The 24,351-nt window shown below is 49.7% G+C and overlaps 1 protein-coding gene across 1 annotated transcript; it reads left to right on the top strand.

Moving 5' to 3' along the window:
- Positions 1 to 12,639: 12,639 nt before the first annotated feature.
- Positions 12,640 to 22,681, top strand: LOC102533079 (keratin, type II cytoskeletal 75). Its single transcript, XM_072972756.1, has 9 exons — positions 12,640 to 13,196; positions 13,726 to 13,940; positions 14,863 to 14,923; positions 15,270 to 15,365; positions 16,005 to 16,169; positions 18,187 to 18,312; positions 18,454 to 18,674; positions 20,026 to 20,060; positions 21,988 to 22,681. Exons 1-9 carry the CDS (start codon positions 12,723 to 12,725, stop codon positions 22,224 to 22,226), a joined length of 1,632 nt encoding a protein of 543 aa, XP_072828857.1. The 5' UTR covers positions 12,640 to 12,722; the 3' UTR covers positions 22,227 to 22,681.
- Positions 22,682 to 24,351: the final 1,670 nt, after the last annotated feature.

The following is a 24,351-nucleotide window of genomic DNA, read 5'->3' on the forward strand; positions in this document are numbered from 1 at the left end:
ACATCCTCTGTCCCTGCCAGCTTCACCGGAGCTTCCATTACTCACCATCCGAAGATCAACAATCAGCATCTCAAGATGTGTAGATACCCTTTTGCTTTTCCCATCTTTTTATCAGTTATATCAGTCTGCCACGATTCTGGGAAGAAGATGACTTTGCCCTTCCTGAAAACTGAAGCTCAGTCTGAATCATGCTAATAGAATAGGGAATCTTCCCTTTAACTTTCACTGTCCGGCCCATTATCACTAGACTCAGGAGTTCGCCATAGAATGAATAAGTTATCCTCCCCAACAGTATCTCAAAACAGTACTGACACTACCCACTCATGTGCATTTATATCCCTGCTCTCTTTGCTTTCTTTTGTTGTGTTGAATAAAGCAGATTTCTAATATAAAGATTCTGTGTTAGTTTGTACTGCTGATCACGTGTTGGTTCTGAAATTTTCTCATCCCATACACTGATTCTCATCTTTGGAGACCTCCCTCTCAGCCCCACTGACAGCCTACCTGGCTTCACACCCAACTCTGTCGGTCAACAGCATGCGATACTCAGTTATCCTGTGGGTGGATGATGACCAGCAAGCATTCAGCCCTCTGCTACTTGGGGCTATTTCTCAAAATGGAGTCCTTGAAAAAGCATTGGGAAAGAAAGGGAAGCCAGGGTCCTGGAAGCTGGGTCAGTATGATCTGATAACTGAGGGGTTTTGTTTTTCTACCTCCATAATTTGGCTGCTTGGTCCCCACCCTGATCTCTGAGACTCCCTCAGAGATCCCCTCCTCCACAGCCCCGACCCACCACTGGGAAACCACAGCACTGATCCCACAGAACAGAGGCCAGTTGGCAGAAGGAAAAATGCTTGATTCTGCTCTATGATAATACAGATTTTTGCCACAAAGCTGTTGCTTTGATACATCTGAGATGTATCAGTCCAACCAATCGGTACGGAAAGGAACATCCCCAGATCCTGGGGGATGGAGTTAAAGCCACGCAGTACTAAATGAGTTGGAATGGATATCCTTTTACCCCAAGATAGTTGGGTACCACTGAGGAACTCCTCTTGACCAATGCTGGTTAAAATTCATAAAACTGTATTCCTAAAAACAGTGGATTGTACCATCTGTAAATTATATTCCATAATTTTGAAACAAAATGAAGCTGTCAAAAAAGTCAATGAAATAAATTAATAAAACCTCCAAACATGTTGTTTAGAGATTCTGTTTTGAAGTGCCATTGGCAAAAGATGAGACTGAAAGATAGTCCATGTTGACAGATGACACTCAGATTAGCATGGAGGTGGTCCTGGGTGAAAATATTCTTTTTTTGTGATGAGATAGCCAAACACCATTTTCAGTGTAAATTTTTATACAAATTTTGACAAGCAAAACGGGTGTTAGAGGTTCATTATATTCTTCCCAGATATCAGTGTCAGGGTTATAATTTTGACTTTTAGGCAGAAACAGACTCTCTGCATTTTTGGCCATGTTTACCCAAGCTTATTCTAGAATCTGGTTCCTCAGGCTTTCCATATCAGGTCCTTCCCTGATAGCACAAAGCAAGGAAAAAATCCATAAGACCAAGAACAATCGATTCAGTTATAATATTTTTTGCTAATGTGAAGCTACGGTAGAGTCCCACTGCCCCGGTTACAAATCAAATTGCAGTCTAGCAATTTATTCCATGGTTGTCCACAAGTGGGCTACAGCAGGTCACTAGACAGAAGCTTCAGGGATAGAGGAGACCTCTGAGGATTGGTGACCTTCCTACCCTGCTATCACACAGCTGTAGGGTTTGACGTCAAAGGCATGATGGAAGCAGAGTTTAGGAACTGCCAGGCTGTACAAAATCCCAAAAGCTGGTAGGGAAACTGCCCAGTGAGCCAGGCTCAGACTCTGGTTCTCCCTCCCCATGTGAGAAACTCCTTGACAGCAGGTGACTTATAGGCCTCCCTCCCTACCGTGGAGTGAGGGCCGGATGAGTCCCCAGTTCTGTGGAGGCCAACCACATGCCAGCAGCCTGACAGTCCCAGCAGGCGTTACTGTGTCAGTCGCCTGTGAATAGGGCCACCTGACAAAACAGAGGATGCCTAGTTAAATTTGTGTTTTTTTTCTCTTTTTTTTAAACATTTTTTATTGATTTATAGTCATTTTACAATGTTGTGTCAAATTCCAGTGTTCAGCACAATGTATCAGTCATTCATGGACATATACCCACTCATTGTCACATTTTTTTCTCTGTGAGTTATCATAACATTTTGTGTCTATTTCCCTGTGCTGTACAGTGTAATCTTGTTTATCTATTCTATGCTAGTTAAATTTGAATTTCACATAAAGAGCAAAACCATTTTCGCCTAAGTAAGTCCCAAATACGGTATGGAGCCCACCTATACAAAAGAAATGTATTGTTTACCTGAATTGAAAATTGAACTGCAAATGTTAGATTCCTATTTGCGAACTAGGGCAATCCAACCTATGAACTACAGACATATCTGAGCTAATGGCATTAAATTACAGACGAGGGCACTGCTGACTAGGCTGCTGCTCCGAACTCCTATTGTGAAGGGGCAGACTACAGGCAAGGACAAACCTAAGATCTTTCCCTCCACGCCACCCCCTCCCTGCTACCTGAGGCACAGCCCCAGGCTACAGCTACTCCTCTGCGCCCACACAGCCCTGGGCTCCTCTGGGGGTTCTCGCAGTTCCATGTCATCATCGGTGATTCCTAGTATCCATGGCTTCCGTGCGTTTCTACAATTTCTCAGGCTTGATCCTGGGGGAAGGAGACAGCAATACAGCCAGTTGGCCATTTTGGCCAGAACTTGAGCCATAGACTGTTGATTATGTAGGTGATTTATTAAAGGATGTTAATGTGAAGAAAAGGGTGACAGCAGATACAAACGTCAAAATGTTAGTGATTGATTCTGAGAAGTGGGAGTTTGGGTAAATGTTATTTTACCTTTTGTACCTTTTTGCTCCATACAAATATATCCTCATTTGCCCCCATTGAAATACGACTTTAATTGCATACTGAAATTCACACATTTTCTCTTCTGTTCCATTCAGCTCTTTGTGTGATCACACCACTGTCATTACTAAGGCTTTCCATTCCTTGACGGTTTCTGATACAGCGATTTCTACTTGTCATTTGTTTTCAATGTTTTCTGGTTATCCTCGTGCATTTAGTTTTGTGGCTGCTGTTGCTATTTGGTTTCCCTAGGTATCTTAATGGTCTTTGCCTTGTGAATTAGAACCCTTTCCTTCTGTCATATTTTTTTTTAAAATGAAGTACAACCAGTTACAATGTGTCAATTTCTGGTGTACAGCACAATGTCCCAGTCATGCATATACACACATATATTTGTTTTCTTATTCTTTTCCATTAAAGGTTATTACAAGATATTGAACATAGTTCCCTGTACTATATAGAAGAAACTTTTTAAAAATCTATTTTTATATATAGTGGATAACATTTGTAAATCTCAAACTCCCAAATTTATCCCTTCCCACCCCCTTTTCCCAGTAACCATGAAATTGTTTTACTATGTCTGTGAGTCTGCTTCTGTTTTATAGGAGTTAACAGTGTCCTTTGTTTCTTTCTTTTTTAAAGATTCTACATATTTTCTAATCACTGAAAGGTAGTGCCTGAGAGTTTCTGATTTATGTCGCCAACCACCCTGCTAAACTTTATCCCAGCTATGATTCAGTGACAAGAAAGAGGCAGAGCCAAGATCCAAGGACTGATCTGCCTCCTTTCATAATCTGCACTCTTCCCAGGTCTAGGGAGGTGCCAGCTCGCCCACGGACTCTTGGCTCCATCATTTCCCTCTCTGACCATATGGAGAGGTGCAGGTGTGGACAAGGAGGGACTATGACCTGGCATCCCTCAATGCTGCAGCCCTTCCTGGCTTTGCTTGCCATCTGGTGGAGATGCCATTGGGCTGGGGTGCTAAAAGCAGGCACAGGAGTGGGTTCCTTACCTCAAATGGGCATCTGCTGGATCATGACATCAGCTGGTGACATACCCAGCACCAAGGGCAAACACCAAGCAGTGCTGCCCTTGAGCTTGAGAATCCCAGCCCACACTAGGAGGAAGAGGAGTGACTGCCTCTGCCCAACTTGGCACAGCATCCCACTCTCTCCTCCTACAGCCTGGATGCCACCCAAGCTTTATTGTGTCTTCCCTTCTCCTGAGAGCCCTTATCAGTCTCTGTAGCCTTATTTTTCCTACTCTGACTTCTCGCTTATTCCTTGGTCATGAGGGAGTGACGAGTGGGATGTGACCTTCTTTAGCCTGTATGACACTCGTCTCAAAGCATGTTTTCCAAACCTCATTATATGCTCACATACACCCTGTGTCACAGCAACCCAGCAAAGTCACTCTGCAATGCAGTGTAAAGTCACCTGCGGCATAGCTACCTTCTGGACACTGCAGGTAATTTAAAGGAAGGTAGATGATTTGTTTAGCACTGATTGAATTCAGCTGAATTATGTGCCTACTCTTGGAAAAAATCTCTCACCTGGCAGAGTCAGAACTACACCCATAAACACACACACACACACACACACACACACACAGACACACACACATCCCACGTAAATGGAGGCAAAGGTGACGTGTGCCAAGTATGAAGGTGGGTGAGCAACGGCAGGTCCAACTTCAGAGAGACTGAGCGAGTGTAAATGCCTGCAAGTGAAGGGAAATTTTAAAAGATGTAGGGCAACCACATTTTAGAACTAAATTCAGAGAATATAGATACCTAAATAAACTTATCAAGGTAGAGCGTAGAGGTGCTTATCTCATGGAGACATCACATGCTCCAGGAAAACAAAACAAAACAAAACCAACAAAAAGATCTCCATTCATTGCAGAGTCATACCCTCTAAATCATTCCAGAAAGAATCTACAGAAATGTCACAGCTTCTCTGGAGAGAGGATTTTTCCCGTTTAACATTAGTCCATAGGAACCCTTTGATACTGAGTTGAATTCTCCTTGCTGAGGTTTAAGGGTTTTCCCTGGTGGCTACAGATCGGCCTCCTAGCATAATGCCGTTCACCTCTCCACACACCTTCCATTTCCCAATTCGCTTGTCATTTTCATTCGTCTCTGGGCTCATTCCAGGTAGGCGGACTCTTGCTTAATAAACCAGTGCTCGGGGCAAATGGAAAGCACTTTGAAGCATTCCTTTAAAAGGAATTAGTGTCTCTCATTGGCCAGATGGGAGCATATTCCGAATATCCATGGGGGATAATCACACAGAGAGCCCTGATGTGGGGTCATATACCATTTCAGCCCTTTTCCCGGAAGGGAGGTGGGAGCAGTGCTCTGGCCGCTCGCTGTAACCTGCATCACAGACATGGCGCTGGCCCCTTCTGTGGAAACTATTTCTTCCCATCAGATTCCAGACATAGACCTGGTTTTGCAGAGGGCTTTTTCCTGAAAGCCCTCCTGGGAAGCTGTGTATCAGTCAATCACACTGCGGGTGATAAGGAGAGCTGGCCAACTGGAAGAGTCGTCTGCTGAATCCTTCCAAGAGGTGAATTCTTTGGCAGTAATGAGTCATGGGTCTTAATTTTTCATGCCTTTGTGTCTGGGCTTTTGAATATTTACCTTCTTAAAGCAAAGCACCGAGAGCTACCTGTTCTCTAGTTACCTTGAGTCAATCGCTCCCAGCTTAATGGCTCTCGGTTTCCCAGCACCATTGTCATTGTCACCATCCTCATCATCAGTGTGTGCTCACTCGGTGCCTGCAGGTCAGCAGGGTGTCAGACAGTCCGGAAAGAGGCAGGGACTCTGAGACCAGGGGTCCAGCCCTCCGGAGGATAGTGGAAAACACAGCCCCACACCCAGAAGGTTCCCCCAGTGGAAATACCCAGGTAAACAGCGCATTACCGAGATGTCTCAGACAGTAAAGCAGCTTTACAGACAAGGTGGGTGTGCGTTCAGCAGATCAGCACAATCCCATCTCAAGGCTCTGTGGACGAGTCACTCTGTGATAGATCAGTGAGAAATGTCAAACCACGCCGGCTCCCCCTCCTCTCCTCCCGTGCTCAGGAGGCTGTGTCCTCTCGCGTGAGCCTGAACAGTGGCCCTTGGAGGTACGTCTGCAGCCCTCAGCAGCCATCCTGGGACCAGTCATGCCGCTCACTGTCTGAGTTTCACATTTTGAAATTCAGTTTCATGCCACTTTATATGACTTTTAGTGCCTCATATATATCTGTTTGATCTTCCTCACAGCCCAGCAAGCCCCCGGGGGTGGACATGGTGCAGAGCAGCTGCCTGTTATCTAGCAGGGATTGGGTTGGTATGGGCACCAGCCCTGTGCTAGGGGACAGGGGACAAGAGTCCAAGTTCCAGCTTCACTCTCAACTTCTCATGGGACTCTGGGCCTCACTCTCCTCATCCCCCAAAAAGGGACCTCTGTAACGTGCACTTCGTGAACTTTTCTGGAGCTGAGGCAAAGAGCAAGCACCTGGATTCCAGACCCAAGGTCACAGCCTGGCCTCCTGGACACCCAGCGGGTGTGTCACAGCTCCAGGTGCCAGTCCCATGCCTACTTCTATCCATTCGCTGACATTCTATCATCATGGCCTATTTCCTGGATGTAGGGGTGGTGACGGGGCCCCCTTCACTATCCCAGGGACTAGCTCATTGTAAGTCCCACAGACATTGGCTGAAAGAAGAAATGAACAAATGCATCTTGCCTGAAGGCTCAGGTCAGAGTAACTGGGGCTGAGAGAATGAGATTAGAAAGCAGGAGGGAGGAAAACCTTTCCATGATGTCCACATTCATGAGACACTGAGGCAGGGCCTCGCCCAGCACGGGGGTGAGGCTGACACTTCCGGCTGCTGCTTCCCAGCTGATGACGCACACTCTCACCCTCCGCAGCAGCCCCTGAGCCCAGGAACGAGCCAATGGGATGGCGTAAAGAGCCTCCCTGGGTGCTCGAGTATCGCTCAGCCCACCCAGCCGGTGCCCACAGGCTGTGGCGACTTGCCATGTTTACGTCGCCGGAGTTTCTAGGTATTGTGTTTCTCTGCTCCCAGACGGTTCAGGAAGAGCCACCCCGGCTTCCCATTCCTCCCCAACTCTCCCCTCCCAGCAATGGTCCTGTTCAGCAGTGCCTCTTCAGCACCAACCAGAGGGACTTGGTGAAGTGCCCCACTTCCGGGGACAAAGGAGGTCATTAAAGTGGCCAGAGGTTGATGGCCAAGACACACCAGATGCTTCCAGGTGCTTACTGTGGGGGCACACTGTGAGGGCCCTCGAGACACTGGCATCGTCCCACCCCCTCCCTCCGGGAAGAACCCCACCTGTGCTTCCCAGGCGACAGGGGCTTTTCTCAGCAGGCTCTAATGATGTGAGTGGGGCTCAGAGCAAATGAGGCGTCAGAGCGGTCAGGAGCTCCGACTGGGCTACCAGTGGCCCCATGGCCTTCCATGGTTCCTGCTCTGGGTTTCTTCCTCTCTGAGGCTCCTTCAGCTCTAAAGAGTGACTCTGTTCCTTCGCTTCACCTCTCCAGTCAGCACCACATTCACGTGTAGATGATCGTTTTGTGAATGTTCTTAAGATGTATGTGTCCGTGTGTCTGTGTGCTTCATGCATCCATATCCATCAGGTGTATCTCAAACTCCTCATCGTGGAGGGCAGGGGCTGCTCCAACTTGCTTCTGTTAAGCACACATTTGAATGGAAAGAGCATCCCACTTTGCTGCTAAAATTGATGAAGGGGGCTTGAGGGCTTCCTGCCCACCTGTCCCAGGCTCTGCACTCGCCTATTGAATCTGGGCCCAAGTGAGAGGCCAGGTTTCCGTGGAAGGGAGCAGACCAGGTGAGGGCTAGTACATGCAAGTGCACGTCCCAAGTCCTCAATCTTGGTGGTAACTTGAGGTCAACTGGCACGTTGAAAGAAGAATTGTTGGCACTGAATGTGGGAGCAGAGGGGGCTGTGAGGTGGAGGTCTGACCCCTGTAGAGGCAGGCTGGGTGGTGCCTGTTAGAGACACCAAGTCGGCTGCCCTGGCATGAATGGTCAAGGTTGAAGAGTGTTTCTGGTGGGATATCTCAGGTACCATCACAACAGAATTACCTTCTCTACACTCAGCCCCTGAGAGTTGTAAGTTGGGAGACCCAGGTTGTGACTGTATCTACCAACGACCTCAGCCTCCTTTCTCTCTCAGTGTAAGCTCCAGGAGGGAAGGGGTTGGTCTGCTTTGCTCACTACTTTATCTGCTGTGGCTGGAACAGGGAGGCATATAGCAGGTGCTAGTAGGTATTAGCTACAGGCAGGACTCTCCGAGACCGTAGGAGGGGGCAGTCGAGGAGGGATCTAGCATATTGAAGGATTGGGGGTGAGGGGAGGGGGCCTGGGTCCTCAGATGCTGTGCCCAGGGCTCTGTGCATTAGGCCAGCCTGCTCTAGGGGATGACCCGATCCCCTGTGCCCCCTCCCCCCTGCCCTCCTCTGGCCCCAGCCTGGTTGGAAAGCTCCTTGGTGCATCCCGCACACTTAGAAGGCAGGTCTCTAGGCCATCCTCCCCTCCTCCCCAACCTCAAGCCCTGGTTGCCAACCTGGCCCAGTAGCCTTGAAATCCACCAGAGCCAAGGGCCTCAGGGTCCCTCTGAGATGGGAGAGGCCATCCTAAGCAGAAGGTGCCAGGAACGGGGAAATGGAGGAGTCTGGCCTTCCCAGCCTTGGTCACCAGAGCACATACCAGGCTTTGGAATCCACCACACCTTAAACCTCAAGAAGACTCCTCCCAGACAAACGCAACAATACAGGGTTGGAAAGACTCAGGAGATTTGGAGAACAAAGAGGGATGCGTTAATAAGGCTCTTCCTGAAGTTAGACTACCTGTGCCAGGTGAATTCTCCCATCCTATGTAGGTGTGAGGAGGCAGGGCAGGGGAAAGGACGCACCCCAACCCTCAGGGGTCACCTCAGAGGTGACCCCTGACCATCAGGAAGCCAAACAGGTGGGAAAGGATGCCAATGTGCAAGCCAAGCACAGGCCTGCTCAGGGAACGGGGGTGAAGGTCCTCGGCACAATTTATTTGAGAAGGCTTCTCAGGGGAGAGTTCAAAGCGGAATTCTAAAGGAGGTTAAAATCAAAACAAAAAACCTCATTGGTAGGAAGGAAAGCAAGGGTGTTCACAGTCTCTAACTTTTTTAAAAAAATTATTTATTTTGGGGTGTGGGGGGGGTTAGGTTTATTTAATTAATTATTTTTTTTTTAATGGAGGTATTGGAGATTGAATCCAGGACCTCCTGCATGCTAAGCACATGCTCTACTATTGAGATTGACCCACTCCCCTGTTTGGGGGTTTTAAAGGCTGCTGGAGAGGCCAGTGTGTCCTAGGCATTCATGGAGACATCATCCATCAGGGTAAAGGTCACCACAAAGGTCAAAGGTCATAGAAGAGGAAGTGAAAGAGGAAGAGAGGTAAGACTTAACTATTTCTATCTGCTTCAGCAAAGTCAGCAAGTAAGACCATCTGGCTTTGGACGGAGGAGTCCAGGTGGAAATTTTAGAGAGAGGAAGGAGGGAAGGAAGGAAGTGAGCAACCCCAACCAAGAGGTGAGGGCTGAGGGGAATAAGAGTGGAAATGAGACGAGATGCTGGTGCCTGGAATGGGCTCCCAGGAGCGGGCTTGCGAAAGAAAGGCATGACCCAGGAGGGAAGGCAGCCTGGAGCAGCTTCCACACGGGGAGCTCGGGGGCCCCCATTCCCATGGACACACCAGCTCAGGCACTCCCAGCCTCAACTCTGCCCCAGCTCTTGCTCCACAAAGAACTCTGAAGAGTTTATTCAGCACGGTTCAAGAAACAAGTGTCCCCTCTTCTGGGAGAATTATCATGCCATGAGTACAGAAAACAAAGACAATGATTCTTTCCACCTCAGACACACGCACCACCCCAGGGAGGACCTGGACACATTGGCAACCAGGTGAGAGAACTCCTGTGCTCCTCCTGGCCTGTATCAACAAAAGCGATGATTCACAGATTCCTTGTGGAAACTGAGACTCTCAAACAATCTCTCAATGGAGAAGAGGCCCACCCCCCGGCCTCAGTCCCAAGGTGGAAATAGTCCAGAGAACAGAGAATGCCGCTCCAAGGGCTAAGCTGCCATTCCAGGCAGGTGAGCTGCTGCCAACCCATCAGTTGTCCCTGCAAAAGGACACCTGTATGGAGAGACCCTGGGATCGAGCTCTGCTTCTCTCTAGCTCAGCAATGATGGTCAGCTTCACTTAACCATTCAGGGACTCAGTTTCCTCATCCACAAAACAGAGACTGAATCCATTTCAGCTCCTCTCTCACTCTCCCATCCTTCAAACCCACTGCAGGAAGCAAGAAGGCAGCAAGAGAGAGGGTGCAGAGAAGAGGGAACCCTCCAACACTGTTGGTGGGAATGTAGTTTGGTGCAGTCACTATGGAAAACAGTATGGAGATTCCTTTAAAGACTAAAAATTGACTTAACCCTATGATCCAGCTATCCCACTCCTGGGCATATATCCAGAGAAAACTCTTAACTCAAAAAGACACCTGCACCCCAATATTCATAGCAGCACTATTTACAATAGCCAAGACATGGAAGCAACTTACATGTCCATCAACAGATGCTTGGATAAAGAAGATGTGATATAGAATACTACTCAGCCATAGAAAAGAACGAAATAATGCTATTTGCAGCAACATGGATGGACCTAGAGATTATCATACTAAGTGACAAAGATAAATACCGTATGATAACACTTATATGTGTAACCTGAAAAAATGAAGCAAATGAGCTTATTTACAAAACAGAAACTGACTTACAGACATAGAAAACAAACTATGGTTCCCAAAGGGGAGGGATAAATTAGGAGTTTGGGATTAGCAGATACAAATTACTATGTGTAAAATAGATAAAGAACAATGTCCTTCTGTATAGCACAGGAAAACCATATTCAATATTTTGTAATAACCTACAATGAAAAAGATGAAAAAGAATATATATATATATATGTATGTACATACAACTGAATCACTATGCTGTACACTAGAAACTAACACAACATTATAAATCAACTAAATGTCAATTTTAAAAAAAGAAATTAGCAAGATCAAAGAAGATCTAACAATTTCTCTGTCTGACTCCCCCTCCCCCCCGCCCCAGTGGTGGGATCGGGGAGGTGAGATGCAAAAGAAAGGGAGTGAGGAGCCTTGGAGATGCCGTATCAGCTTAGACTGATGGGGGCTGGAAGGCATGGTCAACAGGACTAACAGGGCAACAAAGAACAAGTCCTCTAATCAGTGCAGACACTGAGCTCTTTTGATGGATGATGGAAGGGTTGGAATCCCTGGCCATCAACAGGAGGAGGAGCCGGTCAGGCAGATTCTGGAACAAGGCAGCCTCGAAAAGAGCCAGAAGGCAGTGCTTTACAGTGTACCACCTTTTCATAAGTTATTCAGAGTGCTTCTATTTTGTTTTCCCAACAGGACCAGGAGCCTGTTATGAAAGAAAAAGGATGTGTATTGTGCTTCTTCCAAATCTGCACAGGACTTGCTGCAGGACGGACACCCTGCTGGTGCTTCCTGTACACACGCGGGATGGTATCAGGAGAGAAGACTCAACAAACATTTGGCTCAGCATTTATGCATCCTCTGCATTGCAAAATTTGTTTCCCCACTCAAGCAATCATCACAAACCCCACTTTCCAGACACCCCAATCAAGGCCCAGAGAACTTTCATGACTGGGCTCGTGGTTCACCACTAGGAAGCAGCAGGACTGGGATTCCATCCCATCTTCCCAGGGGGAGGGTATAGCTCAGGTGGCAGAGCACATGCTTAGTATGCATGAGGTCCTGGGTTCGATCTTAACCCCAGTACCTACTCCAAAAATAAATACATAAACCTGTTACCACCCCCCCAAAATTATTTAAAAATTAAAAAAAAACCCCACAAGCTCATCTTCCCACTCTCACGACTTTTCCCCATGTGAGCAGGGGGCCTGGTCTTGATAGTCACGCTGTACTAGAGTAGATAGGACATATGTGTGGGCACAAACACACCCATAATGTCATGTGTGACCCACACAATAGAGATGGCAGCTTCCGAATAAAATAAAGAGGCAATCAAAACAGAGTGGATTCCTAAGACAGATGGGTATTGAGCAGGATTTTCAAGATCCAGAGGGACATGTTGGGCAAGAGGGGGTGGGATCGGCAGAGGGGTGGTGGGAGGAATGGGGAATAATTGCTGGGAAAGTGCTCGGGAGTAAGATGCGCACCTAAGGAACAGGAAGGAACAGGGAGAGTGAGCCGCAGTCACTGGGGTTGACACAAGATGTTTGCACAGGAGGGAGCTGGTCCCAGGCCTAAGAAAGTGGTTTAGAAATGAGGCAGTGTTTTCTGAGTCCATTACAAGATGCGTAATTAGGACATGACTGCCAGCAATTAATGTGCCTCTCATTCATCTGCTGATCAAGTTGTGACTGGAAAAGCATTTCCACGTAGGGGAGGGATGCCAGGGAACCAACCAGCGGCTTTTACACTACTTCCAGAGGGGAGCTGAGTGTGGGTTCAGGGCTGGCAGACGCCGAGGGGATGCCATCAGAGGCCTGCACAAACATGCCCCACCCCTCCTGGAGGCCCATAAAAGCCCAGGGGGCTCCCCAGCTGCCCTGTCTTCTCTCTCCCACTCAACACGAACCCGCATCAGGAGCCCTCCTCGCCAACCTCTCGCAGCCACCATGTCCAGGCAGTCCTCCATCACCTTCCAGGCCAGCAGCCGCAGGAGTTTCAGCACAGCCTCGGCCACCACCCCAGCCACCGGGCATGCCCGCTTCAGCTCTGTCTCTGTGGCCCGCTCCCCGGGGACCAGCGGGGGGCTGGGAAGGACCAGCAGCGCGAGGGCTGGCTTTGGGAGTCGCAGCCTCTATAACCTTGGGGGGACAAAGCGGGTCTCCATTGGTGGGTGTGGCAGCAGCTTCCGAAGTGGCTTTGGTGGCCGAGCAAGCGGCGGGTTCGGGGTGGGCGGTGGATTTGGCTGTGGGGGCCCTGGCTTCTCCGTCTGCCCCTCTGGAGGCATCCAAGGGGTCACTGTCAACCAGAGTCTCCTCATGCCTCTGAACCTGGAAATTGACCCCACCATCCAGCGGGTGCGGAAAGAGGAGCGTGAACAGATCAAGACCCTCAACAACAAGTTCGCCTCCTTCATCGACAAGGTGAGCCGGGGGCTGCATCTGGTCCGTGGGGGTGGGGTGGCTGGAACTCTCGGAGTCCCGATGGCCCATCCTTCCTGTGGGAAAAGTGCATCCGCTCAACAAACATCTCCTGAGGGCAGAGGCATTTGCGGGGGTAGGGGCAGCCTGCCCCACAGGACCTGTGGGAATTTCCCCTCATCCCCCTGGGGACTGTTGCTGGCTGGTTCAGTCAACACCAAGGGAAGAGTGGAGTTGTTGAGTCCACTGGGCAAACCAGCCTAACCCAGAGCAGACAGCGCAGACATGCTCATCCAGGGATGGAGGTCCCTATCAAGGCCTCCAAGCCCCGCTGCACTAGCTCTATGGAGCCCCAGAGAACATCAGGGGAACCTCGAGGGCTTTCCCACTTTAACTTGGAGTTGGCAATTACATCATTGGCAGATGAGTATCAGATGAAAAGCGTACTTTTCTTCTCTCCCGTCTTAATTGGGGATGGCTGGCTCTGCCTCCCTGGTTTCTCAAGACTTTCTTCTCTTCCTTCCCCATCCAGGTGCGGTTCCTGGAGCAACAGAACAAGGTCTTGGAGACCAAGTGGAGCCTCCTGCAGGAGCAGGCCTCCAAGACCGTGAGGCAGAACCTGGAGCCTTTCTTTGAGGCCTACATCAACGACCTCCGGCGGCAGCTGGACAGCATCACCACTGAGAGGGGCAGGCTGGATGCTGAGCTGAGGAACATGCAGGATGTCGTGGAAGATTTCAAAGTCAGGTGAGTGTGAGTCCCTTCTGTTCAGTCGTCCCAGGATCCCTCTTCATTAGGACCAGAGGGGTACAAAGGAGGAAATGCCCACGTCAGGGAGGTTTGGAACTTGCCGTCATTATCCCAAGAGATGAAGACAGCATGGTGTGGGATAACAAGGGGACTCTCATCTCATGCATCACTATTAACAAGAAGCCCATTCTTAACTCTCTGCAGGACCGAGAAGGGATATCTGTGTCATCTAACAAAACATTGCTACTCTGCAAAGCAATGTGTTAGTTTACAGTTAGCATATTATTTAACTCCATTGGCCATGAGTTCTGTTACTGAGATGCTTACATTTCTGAGATGCACCTGAGAGTATAAACCAGGCAGTCTGATCCTCCTCAAGGAGGCAAATTTGACTGGCTGTCATCCAGGCTGCAGTAGGTGAGGTATCCAACAGAAAGGATGGTCCTCGCCGATCCCTTAGCCGGCTCGCCCTGAGTTTCTGAGTTAGAGCAACCCCTGCTTACTGAAAGCACACTATTTAAATGGTTGCCCTGAGGTTTAGCAAAAACATATCAAAATCAACTGGAACAGCGTCCTAAACAGACACAGTCTACCCCCACGGTCCAGCAGGCACCTGAGGCAGCAAAAGTTTTTAAAGATTGGAGGTATGCCTCTCTAAGAAGATGGAGTTGCCCAAGTACTTCTTTCTCTTCCCATCAGCTCCAGGCTCACCTTCTAGTCTCACAAAAGAAAAAAAAAAAAAAAACTCTGGCGGAAGAAATTATTCCCCTTTTATAGAGGAAGGAATAGTGGTTAGGTGAATCACCCAAAATCACATGCAGGTCAGCAGAAGAGCTGGGGAGGATTTGAGGTGTCTTAACTCTTGCTAAGGTTCAGTCAAGCCCTTGCTCAACGACACGCCCCCTCTCTGTGCTCACAGGTATGAGGATGAAATTAACAAGCGCACGGCCGCCGAGAATGAGTTTGTGTCTCTGAAGAAGGTGGGTGGAAACGTCTCCCAAAGAAGATTCAAAGCTGAATCTTGAAGTGTGAGATGACCTACCCTTGGGCCACCCAAAAACAGGGACAGCAACCTTGAGAATAGCTGGAAAAATCAAATCTGCCAAAACGCTCCCTTCATATTTATGGCCTCAGTGACCCTGTTTGGGTTTCTGTTAGCCCAGGGAACTCAAGCCAGCAGTTCCCAGCAATCACCCACCCCCAATTCCAAACCCCAGAGTTGCTCAGATCTAATCTAGAAGGGCCGGGAAGGAGCCTGCCCAGCTTCTTTTGGACATGCTGCCTGGGGCCAGGGTCTCAGAGGGGCATCCTGTGCTATCATTCCAGGACGTGGATGCCTCCTACATGAACAAGGTGGAGCTGGAGTCCAAGGTCAACTGTCTGACTGATGAGATCCACTTCTTCCGGATGCTCTTTGAGGCAGTAAGAGCCTACAAGTGTTTTGGAGGGTAGCAAGGAGGGAGTGCTGGTTCCAGAATCCCAGGCTATTGGGTAACATTCCCAAAGGCTCAAGACCCATCTCTCCCTTCCCATCTCAGGAAAGTTCAAAAAGCAAGCTGCCTCTCAGTTCATTAGTCAGGTGCTTCTTGGCCTTTGAAGATGTCTCATTCTGGGCACTGCCACTCTGAGACAGAGACCTGGGTCTGTGGAAGAGGACGAGGGGCAGGGAGTGATGAAGTCACACTGTGAGCTGGGGCAGCAGGGTCCTAAAAATCACCCTGAAGAAAACTTTAATGCTGGCATATGAATCACATATTTCATATTCAACTTGATATAATTTGGATTCACAGAACATTTACCTACCTTCCATACTCAGGGTAAAAACACAGAGGGGAGCTTTGAGAAGGGACGCTGGGACACACTCCCATCACACTGATCTATGACTCAGAGTCTCCTCAGGGTTTGGCATGGGAACCCCTAAATGGCTGGCATGAGAACTAGAAGAATCCCTGCCAGGGATGCCAAGGAAGGGATTCCTGGCTTAGATGGGTGGTCAACTGCCTGATTTCAGGACCCCTTCTTTTTTATGCTGGGGTGACACTGAGTTTACTGGCTCTGCAGGAGCTGTCCCAGATCCAGACCCACATCAGCGATACATCTGTGGTCCTGTCCATGGACAACAACCGCAGCCTGGACCTGGACAGCATCATCGCCGAGGTCAAAGCGCAGTACGAGGACATCGCCAACCGCAGCCGGGCAGAGGCTGAGTCTTGGTACCAAACCAAGGTGAGTATGAGCACCTCCGTGAGAGGCTCCAAGGCTAGTTCTCTGAAGCCCCAGATCATCATCTAACCACTAGCCATAAGCCCCGGGAAGCGTGACCATTTCCGTTTCTTTCAACTTGGCAGAAGAGTCTTTGATGCTATGAAAACTTAGCTTGAAATGCGCATGGAAACCTGGATACACATGCACACTGATATGTGGTCAGTCCATGCTGGGTGCTCAAATGGACACCACCCCCTTACTAAGTGGTTGGGGGCTGGGTGAGACTCTGAAACAACCAAGAAACAGTCATAAAGCTGTTTCTAACGGGCGTGTTTATTCAGTATATATTTACAGAACTCTTGCAACATGCTAAGCAGGGTTCCAGAGTTCTGAATGAATAAACTGCCAAAGAAACCCAAGGTCTGGGAGGCCATGAAGTGAATGAACAGTCACAGACGGGAAAAAGACAGCATTAATAAAACGCTTCCAAGAAAGGGTGGACTTTCAGTCTGTCTTGGAAGCAGCAAGGGACGAAAGATTGTCAAGGACTAGGGAGAGGTTTAAGGCTGAGCCAGCAGCCCTGTGGGGCTGGAAGGTAGACATGAGCACTTTGCTGAGCAAGAGAATTTGTAGTGAGAAGAGGGAGGTTGGGATGCCCATAGAGAGCCACTGTCCAGAGGTGCAAATGGCCAGAAGGTTTAGACTTTGGAGGGGTGGAGTAGCCTGGATGGTCTAACCCATGAGATCAGTTCTCTGCCAAATGTAGATGATTTTCCAGGGCAGCTGCTCGCCTACAAGCTGGCTCCCTTCCTTGCCTTGCTCTGGGCACTGCCTTAGTCCCTACCACTGCAACCTCCTAGAAAGGAAGCAGGGTGTCAGGAGCCAGGGGTGCACAGGGCAGAGGCAGAGGCAGAGGCAGCCCCTTGACAGTGAGTGGAGGTGGGATGCGCTTTACCACAGGGTAAATGATTCCTTTTGTTGACGAGGCCCTTGTTCCCTTTAACTGTGCATATCTAGAAACTAAGAAGCTGAGCTATTCAGCACTTTCAAAACTGGACAGATCTTCACTCAGGCAGGGGTTCCTCTTCCTTTGAGAAAGGTGGTTTTCTCCAGTCTGAGGAGACAGGATGCATTTATTCCTCCTGAATGAGTATGTCCTGGATCCGCACCATTAGACAGAGAGCCACTGAGATGGAGGATTCTGTTACAAAGTCTTCAGGACGAGGTCCTCTATAGCCTGGGCTCCATCCAACACCATCACCCTCCATCTCCCTATTTCCCCAGTACTGGCGCCTGGGGGAAAATTCTTGGTCGCAACTGGTCTGGATGTACACCTCATGACCAAGAACTCCCCAAGGACAGTTACCAAGCCACCCCTGATCCCTAGAGCTTTCCACACTCCTTCCTGTCCCAGGGGGCTTCACACACAGGCCATTTCCCTTGTCTGGAATAGTCTCCCCTAAGCCAATCACTTAGGTCACTCCTTCAGCACATGGCTCGAGCATCTCCACCCCTGAAAGGACTTCCCTGACCATTGCCCCCTACTTCCATATCTAGGTCAGATTCCTTTATCACACTCTCATAGGCCCCAGCTAACTTCCTAAGGGACACTTGTCTCAGTCTGGAACTATAAATTCGATAATATGCTGACTTGACTATTGTTTATCTCTCCCAATAAACTATAAAACAAGAAAAGCAGGGGTCTGATTATGCTCTTGTGATATTCCCAGAGCCTGGGACATGGCTGGCAAGTAGATGGACTCAAGAAATGAGCGAGGGGAGGGGATAGCTCAGTGGTAGAGCGCGTGCTTAACATGCATGAAGTGCTGGGTTCAATCCCCAGTACCTACATTTAAAATAATAAATACTCCCCTGCCCCTGAAAAAAAGAAAAGAAAAGAAATGAGCAAGGGAATGTGTGGATGATGAGTGAATGGATGGCCCGCTCGGGGCACTGAGGGCCAGGCTGTGCACACAGGAAGTGCCCACGTCAGCACTGTACGGGGTGACTGACTCTGTTCTGGTTCTGGTTCTGTCAGTACGAGGAGCTGCAGGTCACAGCGGGCCGGCACGACGATGATCTCCGCAACACCAAGCATGAGATCTCCGAGATGAACCGGATGATCCAGAGGCTGAGAGCCGAGATCGACAGCGTCAAGAAGCAGGTAAATTCTGGCAGGACCGAGCGCTCCCCACACACTCATTTTTTCCAGGTCAATTTGCCACCCTTACAGGACTCCTACCCAAGAAGCACCACACCTCCAGGGGCTATCAGTAAGGCTCATGGCTTTCTCCTTTCTTTACAGTGCTCCAGCCTGCAAACAGCCATCGCCGATGCAGAACAGCGCGGAGAACTGGCCCTCAAGGATGCTCGGGCCAAGCTGATGGACCTGGAGGAGGCCCTGCAGAAGGCCAAACAGGACATGGCGAGGCTGCTGAGGGAGTACCAGGAGCTGATGAACGTCAAGCTGGCCCTGGACGTGGAGATCGCCACCTACTGCAAACTACTGGAGGGCGAGGAGTGCAGGTGAGGGCAGACGCACCAACTCCACCCCCGCTGTCTCGGCATTCCGAGGTTACTGCAGGCCCCTCCTTGCCTGGAAAAAGGAGGAAAATGTAGGTGGAATTGGGCTGTGAGAAAGAATACAGGTGCAATTTCTTTCCAGGTAGTAAATCATTATCAAATTCCCATATTTGAGGTACAAACTACTTTTAGCACCACATAGAAATCTAGACCCTGATCTGATCTAAACAATCAAATTCTATCAAAGGAGAAATCTGGTCACATGGCAGGTCTGGATGTATGGTATGAAAGACTGGACTGAAGATAAACTAGGCTTTGGGCTTTGAGGTCTACCACTAACCAGCCACGTAAGCTTAGGAAAGTCAGTGTCTCCTCTCTGGCCTTCAATTTCTTCAGTGATGGAATAGAGAGGCCAGGTCACATGATCCCCAAAGCTCAATGAGAACCTTGTGCTCTGCCAATTACCAGCTGTGTGACCAAGGACAAATTACTTGACCTCTCCATTCCTCACCTGTAAAGTGGGGATGACCATCGTTTCTATCTCATGTCACTAAGAAGGTTAAAGTGAGGGACTACACATGAAGCTCTGAGAAAATGCACGGGACACAACAAATGGTCAATAAATGTTAGCTATCTTTCGATTTTGTGGCCAAAGACGTGGGCTTTGGAGTCCAATGCATTTGACTTCAAATCCAGCTTTGTGATCACGAGCAAGTTAATTAATCTCTGACCTCCAATTTCTCCATCTGTAAAACCAAGATAATAATACCTCCTTAATGGTGTTGTTGAGAGAATTAAGTGCCATAATGTCGGTAACAGGTAGGCAGCTCTCTTTAAGATCCTAAGTGTATGATTATGAATGAATGCCACTTCTGTCCTCAAGATGCTAAAGCAAAATTACTCTAGTTGCTTCAACAATGATAGACTGATTATTGCTATTGTTACACGTATGACTCAGACTCGTCTCCACACCTGTTAATAACCTCAGTGCGTGACAATAGCCCATTGTTGAAAAAGAGATCTTGTTCGATGACAGCCCTGCCTTTCCAACTGACACTAGTGTACGCTTAGTTTTAATTTTCTTAAGGTGACTACCCAGTTTACACCAAAAATGTGTTTCTGAAATTACAAGTTTTACTCCTATGAACCTCAAACTCCGCATGATTTCATTCATTAGTTTGTAATTTTTACTACTACCGGTATTTAAATAATTTCAAACCCATGACTTCCACAGTAACAATAATTAAGGGGTTTTTTTTTAGTGCATTTAAAACAATTGCCAAAATGTCTTTTCAAATGCCCACAAGCTGCTGGATGCTACAGTAACCTTCCTTCTTCCCCTCCTCCCAATCAGGCTGAGTGGAGAGGGTGTTTCTCCAGTTAACATCTGTGAGTATGACATTTGGAGTGTACGTGCCTGGGGGCTGCCGAGGTGGTGGGCATGCTGGAGGGTGGTGGGGATGCGTGGGCCATTGGAGGGCATCCCACCGATGGAGTTCATTTTGAGCACTTTCGAGGCTCTGAATTGGTTAAAAAGAACTGCATTAGGAGAGAATCTTTAATGTCACAATTCTTACCTCTCTGCAAATGAGACGATGCCACAGAGGGAGCAATGGTAAGGTTGCTGTAACACCTCTGCACTGGTTTGGAAGGACCCTGGCTGCACCTCACCTCCCAGAATTCCACACCTTTCTTGCAGGGGTTGCAAGTCTAGCTCAGAGATGAGTGCTCGCTGCAGGCAGGATTTATGAAAACTGCCATCTGCCCTCAGCCTTTGGAGGGAGCCTTCGCACTGGGCACTAGAGCACTGTCAATTAGGCGCCCCTTCCTGGAGAAGCCCTGCTGCTCAGCTTAATTTGACAGAGTGTAACTGTAGTTACCAAGGATTTCCAGGCAGTGGGAGCTTCGTAAAACCTGGCAGTTGGGTGTAGCTACTCAGACACAGGAGAAGCATTAGTTTGCAGGCTGGTAAGAGCACCAGTCATCGCTTACAGAGCTCAGTGCTGGCACCATGAGGCCAAGAGAGGACTCTTCCAGCTCACACTCTGCAAGTGAGTTCATTTCTCTTTATGCGTGATTCACCAAAGCCATTGATTATATTAACCCTAGACTCTAGAAGGCAGATCCCTCTGAACCACCCAGGGGTCCTGCTTCCCTGAGGTCTTTGTCTAGTGGCTCCAGAGACCCTCAAAGCTAATTTTGGGAATGGAGGACATAACCTCTAAAGTTTCCTCTGTCTTGACAGTACCTAAAAGTCTGTATTTCATAAGGTCACCACAACACAGTACCGCAAACTGGGTGGCTTAAACCAACAGAAATGTATTGTCTCACAGTTCTGGAGGCCAGAAATCCAAAACTGGGGTGTCAACAGGGCCCTGCTCTCTCTAAACCTGTACGGAGAACCCTTCCTTGCTTCTTCCCAGCGTCTGGTGGTGCTGCCAGTTCCTCCATCACTCCAATCTCTGTCTCTGTGATCATGTGGCCATTCCCCTGCCTCTGTCTTCATGGACATCATCCCTCTTCTAATAAGGACGCTGGTCACACTGGATTGGGGCCCACCCTAATAATTTTATCTTAACCTGATTACATCTCCGTGGTCTTATTTCCAAATAAGGTCACATGACAGGTAGTGAGGATCAGGACTTCAACCCACCCTTTGGGAGGACACAGTTCATCCCATAACAGAGCCCATTTTTCGTTTTAACTTTCCTTCTGAAGAGCCGGAGGGAGGGTACTAGATGTTTAAGGTGATGGGTGGTTATGAAAGTTAGGAAAAGAGCGGGTTGGCGGGAGGAAAGGGGCAGAGCTGGCTGGCTGGCCAGCAGGTCACCTGTCAATGGGTCGGTCAAAAATATTCCAGCCCCGCTCTGGGATTCAGAGCATAGACCAGGGGACACAAAGGGAAACCTAGGCCGGCCCTACTATGAGCTTCCAGAAGGAGGGGAGACACCAGAGCCAGGCCCACAGAGGCAAGCGAGGACAGAGCAGCAGGGGAGAGTGCGGGGGAACCAAAGGAGAAGGCAGGTGGACAGCTTCCCAGAGGAGAGACGTCCCCAGTAGGTTCTGGGAGGAAAAGAGAGGCCCAAGAAGCAGAGAGGAGGCAGGAAGCCGTTCTGGGCTGGGAGAATGCGGGGCGCTGGGGCACAGGGGAGTTCGGGCTGGGACGCAGGGCAGTGACCTCACCAAGTGGGCGGGAGAGCGGGAAGAAGGGAAACCACCCGCCCGCACCCCAGCGGACTTTGGGTCACTGGCCCTGATGCCCCAAGTGTCCTTTCTCCTGCCCTTGATCCTGACCACGTCTCCTCTCTTCCGGCAGCTGTGGTCACCTCCACCGTCTCCAGTGGCTACGGCGGTGGCAGCGGCATTGGAAGCGGAAGCCTGGGCCTTGGTGGGGGCAGCAGCTTCTCCTTCAGCACCAGTGGCGGGCACAGCCTGGGGGCGGGCCTGGGGGGCGCTGGCTTCAGTGCCTGTAGCAACCGGGGCGTCGGGGGCAGTGGCTCCAGCGTCAAGCTTGTCTCCACCACGTCCTCCAGCCGGAAAAGCTACAAGCACTAAGGGCAGGCAGGCCGTTCCCTCACCCCTGCCCCAAAGCCCGCTCCGCCAGCTCACCCGGCCTGCCTGCACTGGTCCCCACTCTCCTAGGTGCTGCTCCCTGCCTCGCTTCCACGAGGCTCAGCTGTGCTCTCAGGAAGCCTGGCATCCTGGCTAAACCCCATTCCCCAGCCTAAGCCAGTCTCTGCCCTCTTGACAGTCCCCAGACTGCTCCTGGCATCCACTCTGTGCCAAAGCCTGCTCACTTTCAAAACTCACAGCTCATCTTTCGGAGGCTCCCCGTCAGCTCCACCTCACTCCCTCCCTCCCTCCAGATGCAGAGATGGGTAGTCTGTCTCTCCCAGGCCATCTCCATGTCAGTCCACCCATCTCACGATGCTTAAAAGCTGCCTGCTGGGAGTGAGGGCTCCCTCTCTTCCCCCTCCAGGAATGTGTCTATTAAATGCATGTGTAATGTGTTTGGTATCCAGCCCTCTCTTTGGAATGGTGATGGAGCGCAGAGCAGTTCCCCTCCTCCTCCAGACCTCTTCCCAGGACAGGGAGGGCTCAGAGCACACCAGAACTTCCCCCTTCCCCTCAGAGCTAAGAAGGCTGACTGGGGAGATGGGAGGGACAGGAGGGCAGAGCACTGGCCAGACTTCCTCCCCAGGCTTCCGCCCACATCCTCCTACCTCTTGTAAGGGTGCCTCCTTTGAGAAGCCCAAGCCCCTGGGCAGAAGCTCTTCCCAGCCTCCCCAGTCTGTTTGTCATGCAGGGCAGTGCCGTCCCCTCCCAAAACCAGACTGTGTTCTGAGGCCACTGACGTAAGGTGGGCAGCCCAGCCCTTTGCCAGAGAAGGGTCGATTGTTCCCTGACAGCTTCCAACTTGCAGACCTGAGCAGGGAAATAACAGGCCAGAAGAGGAATTAAAAGTCAGCCCTGGGGGAAACGCTTCCGCCCAGCAGACGGGCCATTTAGGCCCATAATTGCAGGCAGCGTGAGACACCCAAGAAGCTCCCACATTCCTGAGTTTACTGTCTCCGGACCCCTCCCATAGGGCGTGAGCCCCTGGCATTGTCCAGAGTGGGGCCAGCCCGTGTGGGCTTGGAGGGCGTGGGGTCAGGACTCAGAACCACATGCAGAAACCAGGAATCTGAAACAGAGCAGTCCAGGGTGAAGGAGCAGGAGGTTAAGCGGCAGGGAAGGGAGAGGCCATGAACCAGGATGAGAGAAGATGAATGTAAAACAAGGAGCTAAAATTTGGAAGGGCTGGGAGGGAGAGGATGGCAGGAAGGAAAGAAATGACACTGAGAACAGTTGTTAAAGACCCGGGGATGAAGGGTAGAGCGGAAAGGAATTGAGAATGAAATCCTGAATTTTCTCCTTCCCGGGGACAAGCCACCTCCCCTCCATCGGTGTCAGGTACTGCGATCTACAGTCAGTACCCTGCTGTCACACCCCTGGGTCCTAAATGGGCTTCATTGCTCACTAGTCATGTGATCTCCATCAAGTTTCTTCACTACCCTACATCTGTCTCAAGTGCTTCATGGGCAAAACAGGAATAATAATAACAGCTAATAACAGCTACCCTGTGCTGCTGTGTGAGGTTTCAATGAGAAGATGGGTGTAAAGCAGTTACTTACAGCAGCTGCTCAATAAATGTGGGCAATTATTATTTTGGTCATCCAACCTCACAATGTTATTATAAGAATTAAATAGCTTAATGCTTGTGACTGACCTGCACATGGTCTGGCACAGACTAGATCCTCAATAACTTATTTCCCTTGTAAGTGACCATGATGGGGAGGGCAGAACTGAGTGCATGGATTCAGAGTTTAAGACCTGAGAACAGAGGAGCTGATGGGAAGTCATGGGAGGGTCTGCAGTGTGTGCTGCGAATCTGGGCTGGCAGGAGGAGGGTAGGCGGGCTTGGGACCCAGGCCTGCCCCAAGTCCACATTCCCAGGGCTGGTCCTGCCCTGGGTGGGGTGTTCCCCATGATGATGAGAGGGGCAGGAAGATGGGCTGTGGCCAGACATGCCATTGAAATGAATTCAACAGAGTGGTCTTTGATCTTCTCTGGCCAAGCCCAGTTCTTGGAAGGGATAAAAGTCAAGGAGAGGAGGGGAAAGCGAGACTTTGAAGGCTTC

The sequence above is a fragment of the Vicugna pacos genome, chromosome 12 (genome assembly GCF_048564905.1).
Source record: "Vicugna pacos chromosome 12, VicPac4, whole genome shotgun sequence".
Taxonomy (NCBI): domain Eukaryota; kingdom Metazoa; phylum Chordata; class Mammalia; order Artiodactyla; family Camelidae; genus Vicugna; species Vicugna pacos.

Excerpts from the sequence above, each read along its gene's own strand:
- LOC102533079 (XM_072972756.1), top strand. The coding sequence starts at position 12,723 with ATGTCCAGGCAGTCCTCCATCACCTTCCAGGCCAGCAGCCGCAGGAGT. Across the intron at positions 13,941-14,862 it reads GTGGAAGATTTCAAAGTCAG|GTATGAGGATGAAATTAACA; the intron begins GTGAGTGTGAGT and ends CTGTGCTCACAG. Across the intron at positions 14,924-15,269 it reads AGTTTGTGTCTCTGAAGAAG|GACGTGGATGCCTCCTACAT; the intron begins GTGGGTGGAAAC and ends CTATCATTCCAG.